General features: G+C 37.8%; 1 protein-coding gene across 1 annotated transcript in view; it reads left to right on the plus strand.

The window, feature by feature from the left end:
- LOC309485823 (large ribosomal subunit protein eL19-like) overlaps positions 1–17,125 on the plus strand; it is a 60,803-nt gene that overhangs the window by 11,098 nt on the left and 32,580 nt on the right. Inside the window, exon 2 of the mRNA XM_082152881.1 lies at positions 1,305–1,411. Within this exon, the coding sequence (XP_082009007.1) occupies positions 1,305–1,411 (107 nt within the window). The remainder of the gene's footprint in view (positions 1–1,304; positions 1,412–17,125) is intronic.

Here is a 17,125-nt window from a genome sequence, read left to right on the forward strand (position 1 = left end):
TATATATATATATATATATATATTATTAGTGCTGTCAGTTAAACGCGTTATTAACGGCGTTAACTCAAACCCATTTTAACGGCGTCAATTTTTTTATCGCGAGATTAACGTTCTTTTTGGCCTAGCAAACTTTGTAGTTTTTTTCACATGCTGTTGCAACAACTAGTAATGTTAGAAAAACTACAACACCACACCGGATCTTGCTAGACCAGAAACAAAACAACAGGCACGTCACACATACTTGTTTGGGCTTGAGAGTAGTAGGCTAACGTTACGTTTTGAGTGGATGGCGAGCGCGAGATGCTGAAATGGATACCAATAAGATTCTGAATGGAAAGTTTACTTTTTAAAAAGTTGTCAAATGGTTCCATTGACAAGACCTTGTCGTTGTGAACTGAGCCACCATCACAGCACGTCCAGTCTGAAATGCCACTTGATGGCCAAGCACACAGCTGATGTGAATTCTCTGATGCGATTATTTGCTCCAAGTGAGAATGTTAGTGTGAAATTGAACACTACAGTATATGCCAATGTTGTTTTCAATAACACAATAAAACATTTGCACAAACCAAGCCAATCCACTTTTCCATGTTTTGAACATGTTAAGAGCATTAAAATGAGAAAAAAATAATGGGACAAAAAGAAATCAAGGGACATTTAGAATAGATAAAAATGAGCGATTAATTGCGAGTTAACTATGACATTAATGCGATTAATCGCGATTAGGCTAAATATTTTAATCGTTTGACAGCACTAATATATATATATATATATATATATATATATCGTGTGCGCGCTTGTTCGTGCTTGTTCAGGAAGTAAAGTAAATTGTGCAGTCTAACTCTTGATATCGATTTATCGAGGAAATATATTGCGATTAATTATAGTTATCGTTTCCGATAACTATAATTGTCGGTTAGACGATACGTTAGCCGTTTGCAATAACCCGCCCCCTTTAGTTACTGTTGCTCTGTCCGACAAGCCATGCCGCTCTCACGCCACACCATGTTCTCACGCAGTGAAAAATACATTGAGGAGCAAAGAGTACACTGACAACGTGCTGACAGACAGGACAGAGCAAGTTACTTTTGATATGAAACAAAGTCTCAACTTTTGGTCTTTTTTTTTGTTGAGAAATTTAAACAATAAATGCCATTTTGTGGCTCTTTAATGTGTCATTAAACACAATTCTATACATCTGCTTAAAAGATGTTTAGAATTGTCATATGCACTTTCTGTATTTATTTATCTCTCTAAATAAAAGAACATGAGATGAGTTTGAATTTTAATATTTGATCTTTCAGCATGCTCAGACTGCAGAAGCGCTTGGCATCCAGTGTCTTGCGCTGTGGCAAGAAGAAGGTCTGGCTGGACCCAAATGAAACCAATGAGATTGCAAATGCCAATTCCCGTAAGATTTTTGTTTATTTATTTATTGTCAATACATATTAAACAGCTTTACTTTCAGTCTTTTCAACTACACAGTATTGATATTTCTGTTACACATATTCAAATGATCACAGAAGTACTGGGGCCTGTACCATGAAGCCAGTTTAGGTGGCTAGCCAGCTATGTTTCAGTTTAGTTTCCGCCAACCCTGGGTTTTAGGTACTATGAGAGTAGCTTGGCTTGAATCGGTGTTCGTTGCCATGGTATCTTACGCTGCACGGCTAACCTGCTCCGGGACAGGTTATGTTCTGGATTCAAGATCTCAGACTGAAGTTTGACCAATCAGCTGAGAGCAAAGAAACATATAGGTGACGTAACTTATTCCCAGTGTCTGTTACAATGACTTCACCTTTTCTTCCAAATCCTGTGGACATCTCAGCGCAAATTGTTTGACGAGCACTTCGTAGAGAAAGAGTTTTTAGCCAGACAAAATCCCCTTGCCTTTCCTGATAGTTACTTGTATGAAAGATACAGATTTTCCGCGGAAGGAATGTCTTATCTTTGCGAACTTCTTGAGCCGCACATAAAGAATTTAACACGTCGAATTCATGCACTTACTGTACCGCAAATGGTATTGCGTTGCGTTTTTTTGCAAGTGGTACATTCTTGTACGGTGGGTGACGCACAGAAGCTCGGGGAAAACACGGTTTGTCGAACCATTCGCAAGGTGATCCTCGCTCTGCAGGAGTACATGAATAGTTTCATTAATAGTGTTCCCCGGACATTTATCGGCCATGACCATAAAAGAGGGCTTTTATAAATTTGCCGGTAAGATATATTGATAGGGTGACATCACATGAACACTTTTTTTTTTTTAAAGCAAATTGCACAAATGTACTATACAATATAATACATGTTAAGAATTATTTTAAATCTTTATTATTATTCTGTTAATCTTATGATAGGATTCCCTAGCTTTCTTAGTAGTACAAATACGTTCTATATTTATGTAAAATTATGTATGTGTAGCCTATATGTGTAATATAGCCTATAGCCTATTTTTATAATATATATAAAAATGTGCATGTATCATTTTTTATATATTATAAAAATAGGCTATAGGCTATATTACACATATAGGCTACACATACATACATAATTTTACATAAATATAGAACGTATTTGTTTAACTTACACATTAACAATCAGCAATCTTTCTCCAACTGTCTTCTCTTGCTTTGGCAGCAGAGACCGTATTGTTTCGAGCTTGAAATGCATATTTAAATTCATCGTAATTCTGAATGATTATCTCTTGCTCCTCCGTGGAAAAAATATATCGCCCTCGCTCTACCCGCGATTGGTTGTTCAGTGTCGACGTCACTCTTTTATGTGCACGCGCGCGTGGAGTAATCATAGCTTAAGGATCAAAGCCTGAGTTGACAGAGAAAGTTGATGAGCTGCATCATGGTACCAATAAAGCCTGATTACATCGGTTTGGTTTTGTCAACTCAAAACTAATCCTGTAACCTCGAGTTTGTTCAGCTACCTTCATGGTACAGGCCCCCGAGATAAAAGTTTATTGTGCGAGTATAAACACTGATGTCTATGGTAGTATGATTGACATATGTCTCATCCAATCAGTGGTCAGTATTCCATTTGCCACACATACCTACCTTTTGCGTTTTGTCTGACTTGTCTTTGTTTTCTGACTTGCTATTTTGTTTTCAGATTTGTCATTGCGTTTTCTGATTTATTTTGTTTTCGGAATGGTTGTTGTGTTTCTAACTTGTTAATTTGTTTTTAGTCTTTCCATTGACTTTATAGTTTGTTGTTTTGTTTTTGGATTTGTTATTTTGTTTTCGGAATTGTGATTTGTTTTGCACTTCTCGGCCACCGTACAAAACACTCCTGATGTACGTTTAGGGCCCTATGAAATCCTTTTTTTTTCTTTTTTCTTTTTTTTTACAGAATTCTGTTTTGTTTCCCAAAAATTAAATTTTTTGTTTGACTCCATTTTAATGGTTGAATAAAATGTAGTAATCAAAATGCATGTCTAATTAATTGAAATCATGAAACTTGTACAATTATTAAACTTATCATAGGTAGGGCTGGATGATTAATCGAAAAGTAATCGAAACCGAAATTCAGAGCCTGTAACCGACGTAATTTTACCAAGTCGGTTATTTCGGTTTTTTAATCCTATTAATATTTCCGCCTACTGTGTGTGTACTTTCCCCTTAAAACATATTACCGCGTGTGTAGTCACTTGACTCTGCCCTGTCCCTGAACGCGCGTCTATTTCGCTTCAAACGCTCGCTTACGCGCGTCCTATTCGCTTTGGACGCGCGAATGGATTCAAAATGTTTAAGCGTAGAACAAGACGCGATAGACGCGAATTTGACGCTCTATTCGCGTTTGCTGTGAACGCAGCATAATGAACAGGCTGCGATGTCAAGATTGCAATGCTGGAATGTGTGTGTCAGAGAGAGAGAGGCACGGGCGCGATCGAACAGTGGAAACATAAAAACATCATTCGTCATTATAACATCGTCAATTTGTTCATACAGGACATCATGAAAACTGCAAAGTGTTCAGCCTACTTATATTTGTGTAAAACATTGTGCTTTTGTCAAACTGTAAACTCTTGTCAAACTGTAACCTACAACTGTCACCCAACCAAAATCACACACACACACTGTGTACATTTTTTTAAATCAAATTATCAAAAAGCAAAAATGATCTCATCTTTTGGACATTCATCATATTGCATTGGTTTTCATTTCTTGTCCTAAAACAGAGCACTAATCTTTTTATTTTTAAGTTACACATTCTACATTGATTAAAAAATCAAATCAAATGTTTTTAATGGTAGTATTATTTTATACAAAAATAAATTATTTATAATTCAGATGAGAAGTTAAAGTTAATTAAAATTTTAAGGAAACAAATATATTGATCTGAAATATAGCAAATTAATTTTAAATTCATTCAGGTTACCAAACATATCTCAAGGCCTTTTGAATAAAGGGTGGCAGTCTTTCATTATCAACTGTTGTTGTGGACTATATACTGGAGAAGTATTTGTTCTCCATTTGAGTGAGATGTTTTTATGTGGCTAATTGAGGAAAGTGCTTCCATATATTTTATTATTAGTAGTATTATTTCAAGAATAAAATAAAGATATCGGATTGATATCGGTATTGGCAAATAGCCAAAGCTGCGGCATCGGAATCGTATCGGAAGTGAAAAAGTGGTATCGGGACATCCCTAACTCTTTCATTAGAAAAAATAACCGTGAACGTATTTACAGTATAAGCCTTGCCAGTGACATAGGATTTTTTTTTTTTAAATAATCGTTCAATAATCGTAATCGAGGTAACTTGTTTGATTAATTGCGATTATGATTTTAGCCAAAATCGTCCAGCCCTAATCATAGGTGTGTTTAGGGATGGGACGATTACCGGTTTCACGATAAAATGTACTGACGGTTAGTATTATCGTTTCAAAATTTAATTATCATTAAAACCGTGTTTGATTATCGCGATTTTAATAACTCACTGTAAATCCTGTCCAGCCAGCAGCAGGCGCAGCGCGCAATGTTGTTGTTTTTTACTCGAGAAGGAATGGCGAAAGGTAGTGGCTGTGCTCGGGAGATTTTTCAGCCTTTTAAGAGGACCAAATCTGAGGTGTGGTCATATTTTGGCTTTTACAAAAGTCCTGAGTGAAACTTAATCAAGGATGGTCACTACAATATGGGGGAAACACTTCAAATCTGCCGAGTCCTCTTGTGTGACCATCATCCACTGTTTATAGCGAACGCAAGGCAAGTTAACTTACCAAAAACTACGTCTGGGAAATAATTGGGCACAAAATGTTGTTTTGAGTTGAAATATTTTATCTCACTCACTTGAAATAAATGTGAAGCTTCCGCGAATAAAAGTTCGCAGCAAGTGGCTTTGAGCCAAAGACGAGCGAACCAGTTCAAACAAGACTATCATTGTAGCAGCTACACTTATTACACCGATTTATTTATTTTTTACCACACAATTAGGGGGACATATTGAAGCTGGAGTCAGCCTCGTTATTGAATTGAGATTAATGTTTTAAATCTTTCCTGTAAATCCATTTTGTACAGCGTACAAAACAATCGCCCAAGAACGGAGACGCAAGATGGCAAGTTGTATTTGAATGAAACGAGAGAGCGCGTGCGCGTCCTTTGCGATACATGGATTTGCGCTGTGTTATAATGCGTTGCTATTGACGACGGTCATTATAAGGAAGGAAATGCCACAGAATATAATCTTGCTTGAAAAAGTGCATAGAGCTGCTTGTTTTATTTTTTGTTTGTTGATTTTCAAATATTAAACAGTTTTTAGTGTGAGCATCAGTTCTTTTTGAACACTTTCATCTTGTTTTAACAAAACCGTGATAATATTGATAATCACGATAATTTTGGTCACTATAATCGTGATATGAAATTTTCATACCGTCCCATCCCTAGGTGTGATTGGCAAAGGACAAAAAAGCAGAAAAATATACAGCGCACCTACCATGACCCACCACCATACACACACTGTGACATAATTTATATACATTTAATGAAATACAGTGCAAACGTCCTATATATATTATATTTTATAACGTACTATAATGATAGCCTAATGCCATGTTGGTAGATTGGCACCTGTAGAATTTCCTTTTGTTGAAAGCCCAGATAAAAGTAAAAAGCTATTATTTTGTGTAGATCCATGTCCGAGGCAGTTCGACTTAACAAGTCACACACACACACACATGCACGCCCGCAATGAATTGGAAACACTCGATCTGGACCAGTGGACGCGCACCGTTATGAATGCCTGTGCAGCAATGTGAAACAACGGGAAGCACACACGCAACTTCTACGGAAGACTGTATTCTCATACTGTTTTGACTTTAATCTTGAAATGTTTCGACTTTAATCTCGAAAAGCTAGATTTTCTTTTTTTTTTTCTTTTTTTACTGATTTCTTTCTTTCTTTCTTTTTTTTCGTTATGGTTCAGGGCTTCCGTAGGCTATTCTGATCATGCTATGACATTTTCTCGCTGCGCAGCTGGCTCTAGAGGCAGTATTTTCTAACCATGTCGGGGGAGTTTTACGCGTATGCGTTTTAGAATAATATCACTTGCCAGGTCATGTAAGGGGTAGACTACAGAGTTTATTATACTTGTCAAAACGAAAATAGGAACTCCACTATGTCTCTCTTTACATTTATTTTGTCCCGTTGTCGGCTTCAGCTAAGAAAATAAATAGTTCGCCCCACACGTCCAAAATTCTTAGCACACTTTAAATAACCTTCCTCAACAAGTGCAGGCTCTTTGGTGGAGTTCTGCTTTGAATGAAGTTCCATCGTGACAAATGAATGGACTACTTGCGGAGTGACATGAAGACATGAATCAGAGGCACAAAAAACGTTGACAGCGGTGAGCGGTCATTATGTTTACCAATACCCGAACTGTGCTTTGCACGCGACCCGAAAAAAATAAATATTGCGGATTTGCATGATTTACGAGACCATCATTTTCAGGTCGGAAAAGCCGGATTTATCTGTATTTATCCGGAAGAATCAAACCACAAGAATCATTCACTCATGTTTATGCTATTAACTTTCGATTGCACCATATGACGTTATTTTCCATCATGATAATTTGTCCGCCATTTTGAATTCTCAGAAAAACCTACTTTTTCTAACTCCTCCTAGGCCGATGCTCTGATTTTCACGAAAATGTAACCAGATCATCTCCAGACCATGCCGACAAATTGGAAATATGGAATTCATGTCGATTTGTCAAACCGTTCTCGAATACCGCGCAAACTAATTTTACGTAGCACTTTGCAAAAACAGACATAAGGCTGTATCTCCGCAACGCTTTATCGTATTCAGACCAAACTCAGTGTATGTCATCACAAGAGTGTCCTGAGTACATGCTGTGTTTCGGCACAGCGCCACCTACTGGTCCGGAGATACAAAAATGGCTATTTTTGCTTAAACCTTCTGAATGGTTTGTCCAAAAATCATAAAAGTGATCTCTAAATCTCGTTAGATTCAGGACGTCATGCCAAGTCTGATATCCAATTTTCAATTTTAACATAGTATCGCCATCATATCAGTGTAGATGTAGATGGACCAAAATAAAACCATTGAAATATCTTATCTTACTTATAATATAAGTAAATAAAGGAGCATTTCACCCATGGGAACATTGATCCTTATTGAAAGTGGGTCATATATGTGGTCTAAATGTAAAATAAATTTCGAATTTGGTGTCTTGACCGAGCAAAGACAGAAAGTAACTTCAGGACGCATTTGTATGAAAGACAACAACTCCCACAATGGACCACATTGCACAGCTCCGCAAGCCACTCCCACTAATCCAGAACAGCGCATTTGAGATATCCGCCTATCAGAGAAATCACTCTTCCGTCTACAAGGCTAGCTACCACCAGAGCTTGAAATTAATTTCACACAAAATGTCTAGTTAGTTGGCGAACCCATTAGTGAAATACTCCTCGTTTGTATTTCTTTTGAAATGGTGAATTATTGCATGGTACCGGGATGTTCAGTCAGAACATATGCGGTGCAAAACTAGGATGGTTCACAACACAAACGTCCGTGTCCTTGTCTGATTCAGAGATTTCGTCCAGGAGAAATTGGCATCGTTGAAATTCTTTGCAGCAGACGGACTCTATCTCTGTGTCCATAGGCGCACAGTGAGAGCACAAGCACCACCAGTCCGCCCCAGCTTGAGCCAGTCAGGGCTCCTCATCCGCGACAGGCAGGTCTTCTGCAGGGCCAACCTTTAATATGTTGCGTCAACGTTTGTCCACATTCCTCTCCTACGATGTTTGTCGGGCCATCCGTCCCTTTGCAGATGCGCGTCGGGGTTGCTCTTGTCATTAAACCGCGGAGACGTAGCCTAATGCCTCAGAAAATCCGATCTGCCTGTTTACATGACAGTCGCATTGGCACATATCTGATTTATTTCCACATATGAACGAGGCCTGAAACTAGGGATGGGCATTTTTCAAAAATATTGCATTCGAATATTCGGACTCATAAAAATCGAATATTTGTTCATTTAAATGACATATAACGAAAAATACGTTATTTTTTTAAGTTTGTCAACATTTCTGAATAAGCTTACGATTAGGCAATATACACAACAAGCTTACAATATATGTTAGTTTTCTTTTAGTTGAAAACATTAAACAGTTGGCCTATGTGTAAACAAAATATAAAGAACAAAAGGATTTAAGCTCAAGCAGCACGAACGGAAAAGAACGCCTAATAAAGCAGACTGAGCTAGTTGTACAAAACGTACACATACACTCAAGTCAGCATATGATTATCGTGTTTTTAGGGCCCAAGCCCTGAAAGGGCGAAGGCCCTATTGTTTCCGGTAGGATTATTTATTATTATTATTATTATTAGGGCCCAAGCCCTGAAAGGGCGAAGGCCCTATTGTTTTCGGTAGGATTATTAGGGCCCAAGCCCTGAAAGGGCGAAGGCCCTATTGTTTTCGTTAGGATTATTATTATTATTATTAGGGCCCAAGCCCTGAAAGGGCGAAGGCCCTATTGTTTTCGGTAGGATTATTTATTATGGCCCAAGCCCTGAAAGGGCGAAGGCCCTATTGTTTTCGGTAGGATTATTTATTAGGGCCCAAGCCCTGAAAGGGCGAAGGCCCTATTGTTTTCGGTAGGATTATTATTATTATTATTATTTTTCTTACGACTATTCAGGCACTTTTGGGGCCCTTAACATGCTCAAAAACTCTTGAAACTTTGCACACGGGTCAGAACCCGCGGCCATCAGGGCCGGGCTGAAGCTGGTACCCGGGCGTGGCAGGGGGGCTCGACAGCGCCCCCTTGAACGGGGTCCGAAAACTTGGTCCATACATCAGACACGCTTGCATGTAATAATATGAAACTCGGTACACATATAGATCTCATCGGGCCGAACAACTTTCGTACTTTTACTTTTTACGCCAGCCCAACAGGAAGTCGGCTATTATGGGTTGTTTGGAAACGCATGCTGTGGAATTTAATGTACTCCTCCTAGGGAATTCATCCATTCGCCTCCAAACCCGGTCAGCATGAAGTCAAGACATTGAGGATGATAAATTGCGGACGGATTTTTGATATCTCAAACGGTTTGGCTGTGGCGAGGAAGCAAATTTATGGCGAATAATGGAAACAGGAAGTGTGTTATAACTTCTGCATACATTAACTGATCTTGATTAAACTTCAGCAGTGTGTTCGTTGTAAGAGGCCGATCACATGGATGTGACTATTGTGAGTCAAAGTTATAGCGCCACCAACTGGCAGTAGGAAGTGTGTCCCTTTCAAAATGCTTTGAAATCACCCTCTTATTTTTACCCGATTTGCTTCAAACTTTATGTGTATAATGTAAACACACGGCAGATGTAGACCTGTGAAAGGATTTTTTATATCTTTAATACTGTTGCCATGGCAACGCTTCAAACTTTAATATTCTTTTTTGATGCTTTTGAGACTCTTAACATACTTGAAATTGGATGAAACTCGACAGACACATCACATTTATTAGCCCGTAGACATGTGCAAAGTTTCAGAAACGGGTGTGGTGAGGGGCTCAGTAGCGCCACCTTTAGTCATAAGTGGGGGCTTAGTTTTAAGTAGAGTCACAAAAATCGTTATGTATATTGTTCTCATCAAGCCGGCCAACTTTCTAATTTATAGTCATAAGCTGTGACCAACAGGAAGTGAGATATTTTGGTTTGAATGTGATTTTTTGGAGAATTCTCTCCCTCTCTCTCTCTGCCTCTGCGTCTCTGTGTGTGTGAGGGGTGGGGGGATTTGTCTTTTGAGTGAGATTTGTTTAAAATTCCTGTTTTTCAAGGTTTCAGGGGCTTTTGGGGCCTTAAACGTGCTCGAAAACTCTTGAAACTTTGCACACAGGTCAGAACGTGCGGCCATCAGGGCCGGGCTGAAGCTGGTACCCGGGCGTGGCAGGGGGGCTCAACAGCGCCCCCTGGAACGGGATCCGAACACTTGTCCATAAATCAAACACACTTGCATGTAATGATATGAAACTCGGTACACATATAGATCTCATCGGGCCGAACAACTTTCGTGCTCTAAGTTTTACGCCAGCCCAACAGGAAGTCGGCTATTATGGGTTGTTTGGAAAATGCTTGCTGTGGAATGCGAAGTACTCCTCCTAGAGAATTCATCCAATCCCCACCAAACTCGGTGTGCATGAAGTCAAGACATTGAGGATTCTAAATTGCGGACGGATTTTTGATATCTCGAACGGTTTGGCCGTGGCGAGGAAACAAATTTATGGCGAGAAAAGATAAACACGAAGTGGAATAACTTCTGCATACATTAACTGATCTTGATGAAACTTCAGCAGTGTGTTCGTGGTAAGAGGCCGATCAGATGGATGTAACTATTGTGAGTCAAAGTTATAGCGCCACCAACTGGCAGCAGGAAGTGTGTCACTTTCAACATGCTTTTGACAAAAGTGGGCGGGTTAGTTTTAACTACAGTAAAAAAAAAATAGTTTGTATATTGTACTCATCAAGCCGGACAACTTTCTAATTTACATTCATTAGCTCGGATCAACAGGAAGTCAGATATTTTGGTCTGAATGTGGATTTTTTTGCAAAATCAACCTCTGAATGTTTAGCCACTCCTCTTAAACTATTTATTTTATTCCCACCAAACTTTTTCAACATGATGAAAATACATTAAATATGCTAAATTGTGAACGGATAATAAATATCTCAAACGGTTTTGCTATGGCGAGGGATTAAAGTAATGTCCAAAAAGGAAAAACTAAAAGCCTCAAATCTTCTAAAAATGTAATTATATACCATTTATTTCTATATAAAAGTATACAAATATTACAACTAAACCCATTTTTTTCTGTTTTTAAAAAGAATTTTATTCTAATTTTATTCTAAAATTAAAATCAGTAAAAAAAAAAAAAAAAAAGTCATACATAGGGCTATTCTGCCCTCTTGTATCCAAAAGGACATCAAAATAGTATATAAAACTTTTTACCTGGTAGGCCAATATTGTATTTAAATATACATTTATTAGGTATGTGTCTGAGGATATTTTCCCACCAGTTAATCGACGTGTGACACGAGCGGGTGCTTTTAAATTGCTAATATAAAATTGAAAGAAAAATACGGACGTCCGCACGGACATTGATAATGTTGCACACACAAATCACACACACGTTGGAAAGAATGATACTTTTAAACATAACACTAAACCGCCATTAAGTGTCGCCAGGCGACCGTCTTAATGAGTGAGTCATTGATTCATTCGTTCAAACGATTCGTTTGAATGACTGAGTCATTCATGATTAAGACATATGTTTATGGATTGATCATTCAATCTTTGAGTCAACCGATTCATTCAAAATGCTGAATCATTCAGAAATGAGAAAACACATTGCTGAGAGATGCGCGTGATGATTCTGCTGTGATCTTTTTGTTTAACTATTTTCGCTGCTGAAACAGAACAAAAACAGTCAATATTGCATCTAAAATGTAAGTGACTTGATTGTAACTGTTTTTTAACCTGTTGTATGAAATCAATGTCACAGTTTCAATCGTGATTGTATTCAGGAAACAGCCTTCTCGTCAAGTGAGGTTGCTTAACTGTTATAAAATATATCAAAACTCCATATTTATAATTTTTATAGTCAGTAAGTTGTTAACTGAGTTTGTTTTTTGTGTGCTGATCTCATTTGTTTACATTTCTCCTGGAGAAGCTGCATGAGCCTCAGCAGCGCAACCTTGTTACCATTGATCAACTGATTACTGGTAATCCATTTATTAACAACTGTTGATTGCAACTTAAAATTAATGTAATAAAATTAGAATAATCTCTCGTTTTAGTTATTCCCAAGTAATTTTTTTGTCATTGACGTTCTAATCAGGCTACTCTGGTCGGACAAGTAAAATTCTCTTTCAGGTTGGCCTATTGTATTTATATACAAATATATTAGGGATGTGACTGGGAAAATTTTCCCACCGGTTAATCGATGTGTGACACCGCTGGGGGCTTTTGAATCGGTAACTTAAAAACGAAAGTAAAATATGTTCGTCTGCACGGACATTGATAATGGTGCAGAGCGAGCGCATTGCAATCTTGATATCGCAGTCTGTTCATTATAGCCTTTATAAAATATAATAATAAAATAGTCAACCTAACATATAAAAATTACACTGCTCTGAATAGTATGAATTGTTCTGACTATTTAAACACAGTAATCACCGCTAAACTGTGATGTTTCCAAGCACATATTTGCGCATGTGAAGAGGATAATTTTTTCCCTTCAATAGTGGAACGTGAGTGAAGTACAAAGCCTATAATAAACAAATGTTTAGCATCCAAACATTTTTATATATATATATATATATAAACACTTAAAATATATATATAGATATATATATATATATATATATTGTTTTTGTTTTTTTTGTTATATATATATATATATATATATAAATATAGCTGCGAGCAGCGATGGAGGGCCCAAGCCGGTGACACCGCCACCCCGGTGCCTTTAGTGTAACTAAAGGCACCAGGTTGGCGGTGCCACCGGCTTGGGCCCGCAATCGCTGCTCGCAGCTATATTTATTATTATTATTATTATTTTTCTGTCAAACTTTCGGGCACTTTTGAGACCCTTAACGTGCTTGAAAACTCTTGAAACTTTGCACACGGGTCAGAACCCGCGGCCATCAGGGCCGGGCTGAAGCTGGTACCCGGGCGTGGCAGGGGGGCTCAACAGCGCCCCCTTGAACGGGGTCCGAAAACTTGGTCCATAAATCAGACACGTTTGCATGTAATAATATGAAACTCGGTACATATATAGATCTCATCGGGCCGGACAACTTTCCTACTTTTACTTTTTACGCCAGCCCAACAGGAAGTCGGCTATTATGGGTTGTTTGGAAACGCATGCTGTGGAATTTAATGTACTCCTCCTAGGGAATACATCCATTCGCCTCCAAACTCAGTCAGCATGAAGTCAAGACATTGAGGATGCTAAATTGCGGACAGATTTTTGATATCTCGAACGGTTTGGCCGTGGCGAGGACACGAATTGATGGCGAATAATGGAAACAGGAAGTGTGTTATAACTTCTGCATACATTAACTGATCTTGATTAAACTTCAGCAGTGTGTTCGTTGTAAGAGGCCGATCACATGGATGTGACTATTGTGAGTCAAAGTTATAGCGCCACCAACTGGCAGCAGGAAGTGTGTCCCTTTCAAAATGCTTTGAAATCACCCTCTTATTTTTACCCGATTTGCTTCAAAGTTTATGTGTATAATGTAAACACACGGCAGATGTAGACCCGTGAAAGGATTTTTGATATCTTTAATACTGTTGCCATGGCAACGCTTCAAACTTTAATATTCTTTTTTGATGCTTTTGAGACTCTTAACATACTTGAAATTGGATGAAACTCGACAGACACATCACATTTATTAGCCCGTAGACATGTGCAAAGTTTCAGAAACGGGCGTGGTGAGGGGCTCAGTAGCGCCACCTTTAGTCATAAGTGGGGGGGTTAGTTTTATCAACAGCAACAAAACTTGGTATGTGTATTGTTCTCATCAAGACGGACAACTTTCTAATTTACATTAACGATCTCCGACCAACAGGAAGAGAGATATTTTGGTTTGAATGTGGATTTTCTGAAGAATTTTCTCTCCCTCTCTCTGTGTCTCTGTGTGTGTGAGGGGAGGGGGGATTTGACTATTGCTTTTATATTGTTAATCAAGGTTTCAGGGGCTTTTGGGGTCCTTAACGTGCTCAAAAACTCTTGAAACTTTACATACAAGTCGGAACCCCCTGCCATCAGGGACGGGTTGAAGCTGGTACCCGGGCGTGGCAGGGGGGCTCAACAGCGCCCCCTTGAACGGGGTCCCAAAACTTGGTCCATAGATCAAACACGCTTGCATGAATTAATTTGAAACTCGGTACACATATAGATATCATCGGGCCGAACAACTTTCCCCCGGTCAAGTTTTACGCCAGCCCAACAGGAAGTCGGCTATTATGGGTTGTTTGGAAAACGCTTGCTGTGGAATGCGAAGTACTCCTCCTAGAGAATTCATCCAATCCCCACCAAACTCGGTGTGCATGAAGTCAAGACATTGTGGATTCTAAACTGCGGACGGATTTTTGATATCTCGAACGGTTTGGCCGTGGCGAGGAAACGAATTTATGGCGAGAAAAGAGAAACACGAAGTGGAATAACTTCTGCATACATTAACTGATCTTGATGAAACTTCAGCAGTGTGTTCGTGGTAAGAGGCCGATCAGATGGATGTAACTATTGTGAGTCAAAGTTATAGCGCCACCAACTGGCAGCAGGAAGTGTGTCACTTTCAACATGCTTTTGACAAAAGTGGGCGGGTTAGTTTTAACTACAGTAAAAAAAAAATTGTTTGTATATTGTACTCATCAAGCCGGACAACTTTCTAATTTACATTCATTAGCTCCGGCCATCAGGAAGTCAGATATTTTGGTCTGAATGTGGATTTTTTTGCAAAATCAGCCTCTGAATTTTTAGCCACTCCTCTTAAACTATTTATTTTATTCCCACCAAACTTTTTCAACATGATGAAAATACATTAAATATGCTAAATGGTGAACGGATAATAAATATCTCAAACGGTTTTGCTAATGCGAGGGATTAAAGTAATGTCCAAAAAGGAAACACTCAAAGCCTAAAATCTTCTAAAAATTTAATTATATACCATTTATTTCTATATAAAAGTATACAAATATTACAACTAAACCCATTTTTTTCTGTTTTAAAAAAAAATTTTATTCTAATTTTATTCTAAAATTAAAAACAGTAAAAAAAAAAAAAAAAAGGTCATACATAGGGCTATTCTGCCCTCTTGTGTCCAAAAGGACATCAAAATAGTATATAAAACTTTTTACCAGGTAGGCCAATATTGTATTTAAATATACATTTATTAGGTAAGTGTCTGAGGATATTTTCCCACCGGTTAATCGACGTGTGACACGAGCGGGTGCTTTTAAATTGCTAATATAAAAGTGAAAGAAAAATACGGAAGTCCGCACGGACATTGATAATGTTGCACACACAAATCACACACACGTTGGAAAGAATGATACTTTTAAACATAACACTAAACCGCCATTAAGTGTCGCCAGGCGACCGTCTTAATGAGTGAGTCATTGATTCATTCGTTCAATTTGAATGACTGAGTCATTCATGATTAAGACATATGTTTATGGATTGATGATTCAATCTTTGAGTCAACCGATTCGTTCAAAATGCTGAATCATTCAGAAATGAGAAAACACATTGCTGAGAGATGCGCGTGATGATTCTGCTGTGATCTTTTTGTTTAACTATTTTCGCTGCTGAAACAGAACAAAAACAGTCAATATTGCATCTAAAATGTAAGTGACTTGATTGTAACTGTTTTTTAACCTGTTGTATGAAATCAATGTCACAGTTTCAATCTTGATTGTATTCAGGAAACAGCCTTCTCGTCAAGTGAGGTTGCTTAACTGTTATAAAATATATCAAAACTCCATATTTATAATTTTTATAGTCAGTAAGTTGTTAACTGAGTTAGTTTTTTGTGTGCTGATCTCATTTGTTTACATTTCTCCTGGAGAAGCTGCATGAGCCTCAGCAGCGCAACCTTGTTACCATTGATCAACTGATTACTGGTAATCCATTTATTAACAACTGTTGATTGCAACTTAAAATGAATGTAATAAAATTAGAATAAACTCTTGTTTTAGTGATTCCCAAGTAATTTTTTTGGGTTATTGACGTTCTAATCAGGCTACTCTGGTCGGGCAAGTAAAATTCTCTTTCAGGTTGGCCTATTGTATTTATATATAAATATATTAGGGATGTGACTGTGATACAATTTTCCCACCGGTTAATTGACGTGTGACACCGCTGAGGGCTTTTAAATCGCTAACTTAAAAGCGAAAGTAAAATACAGACGTCCGCACAGACATTGATAATGGTGCGGAGTAGAGCGAGCATTTTCAAACTATTCCTATGGAAGTAGGAATAAACTAATACATTTTATTTATGTTTTTATGTGTCCACTGTTCAACCGCAACAGCGTCACACACACACACACACATTCCAGAATTGCAATCTTGACATCGCAGCCTGTTCATTATAGCCCTAATACAATATAATAATAAAAATAGTCAACATAAGATATACGAATTACACTGCTCTGTTTAAATAGTCAGTAGTACAATTTGTACCATTCACATTATGCAGAGCTCCGCTGTGATGTTTCCAAGCACATTTTTGCGCGTGTGAAGAGGATGATTTTTTCCATCGATATTGGAACACGAGTGAAGTACAAAGCCTATAATAAAGAATAGTTTAGCATCCAAATACATCGCAAATATTGAAACATTTTGATTCTACTGAGAGGGTTACGTGAGACCAACACGGCTTACTTTCGTTTTTATTTTTACATTAAATTTAAGGATTTGTTGTGGAATATTTTGAGTGTATCATAAAATCAGAGACAAGTAATATTTTCTGTCTTATATATATATATATATATATAAATATATATATATATATATATATATATATATATATATGTGTGTGTGTGTGTGTGTGTGTATATATATATATATATATATATATATATATATA

This window comes from Leuciscus leuciscus (genome assembly GCF_965113295.1).
Source record: "Leuciscus leuciscus genome assembly, chromosome: 21".
Taxonomy (NCBI): Eukaryota; Metazoa; Chordata; class Actinopteri; order Cypriniformes; family Leuciscidae; genus Leuciscus; species Leuciscus leuciscus.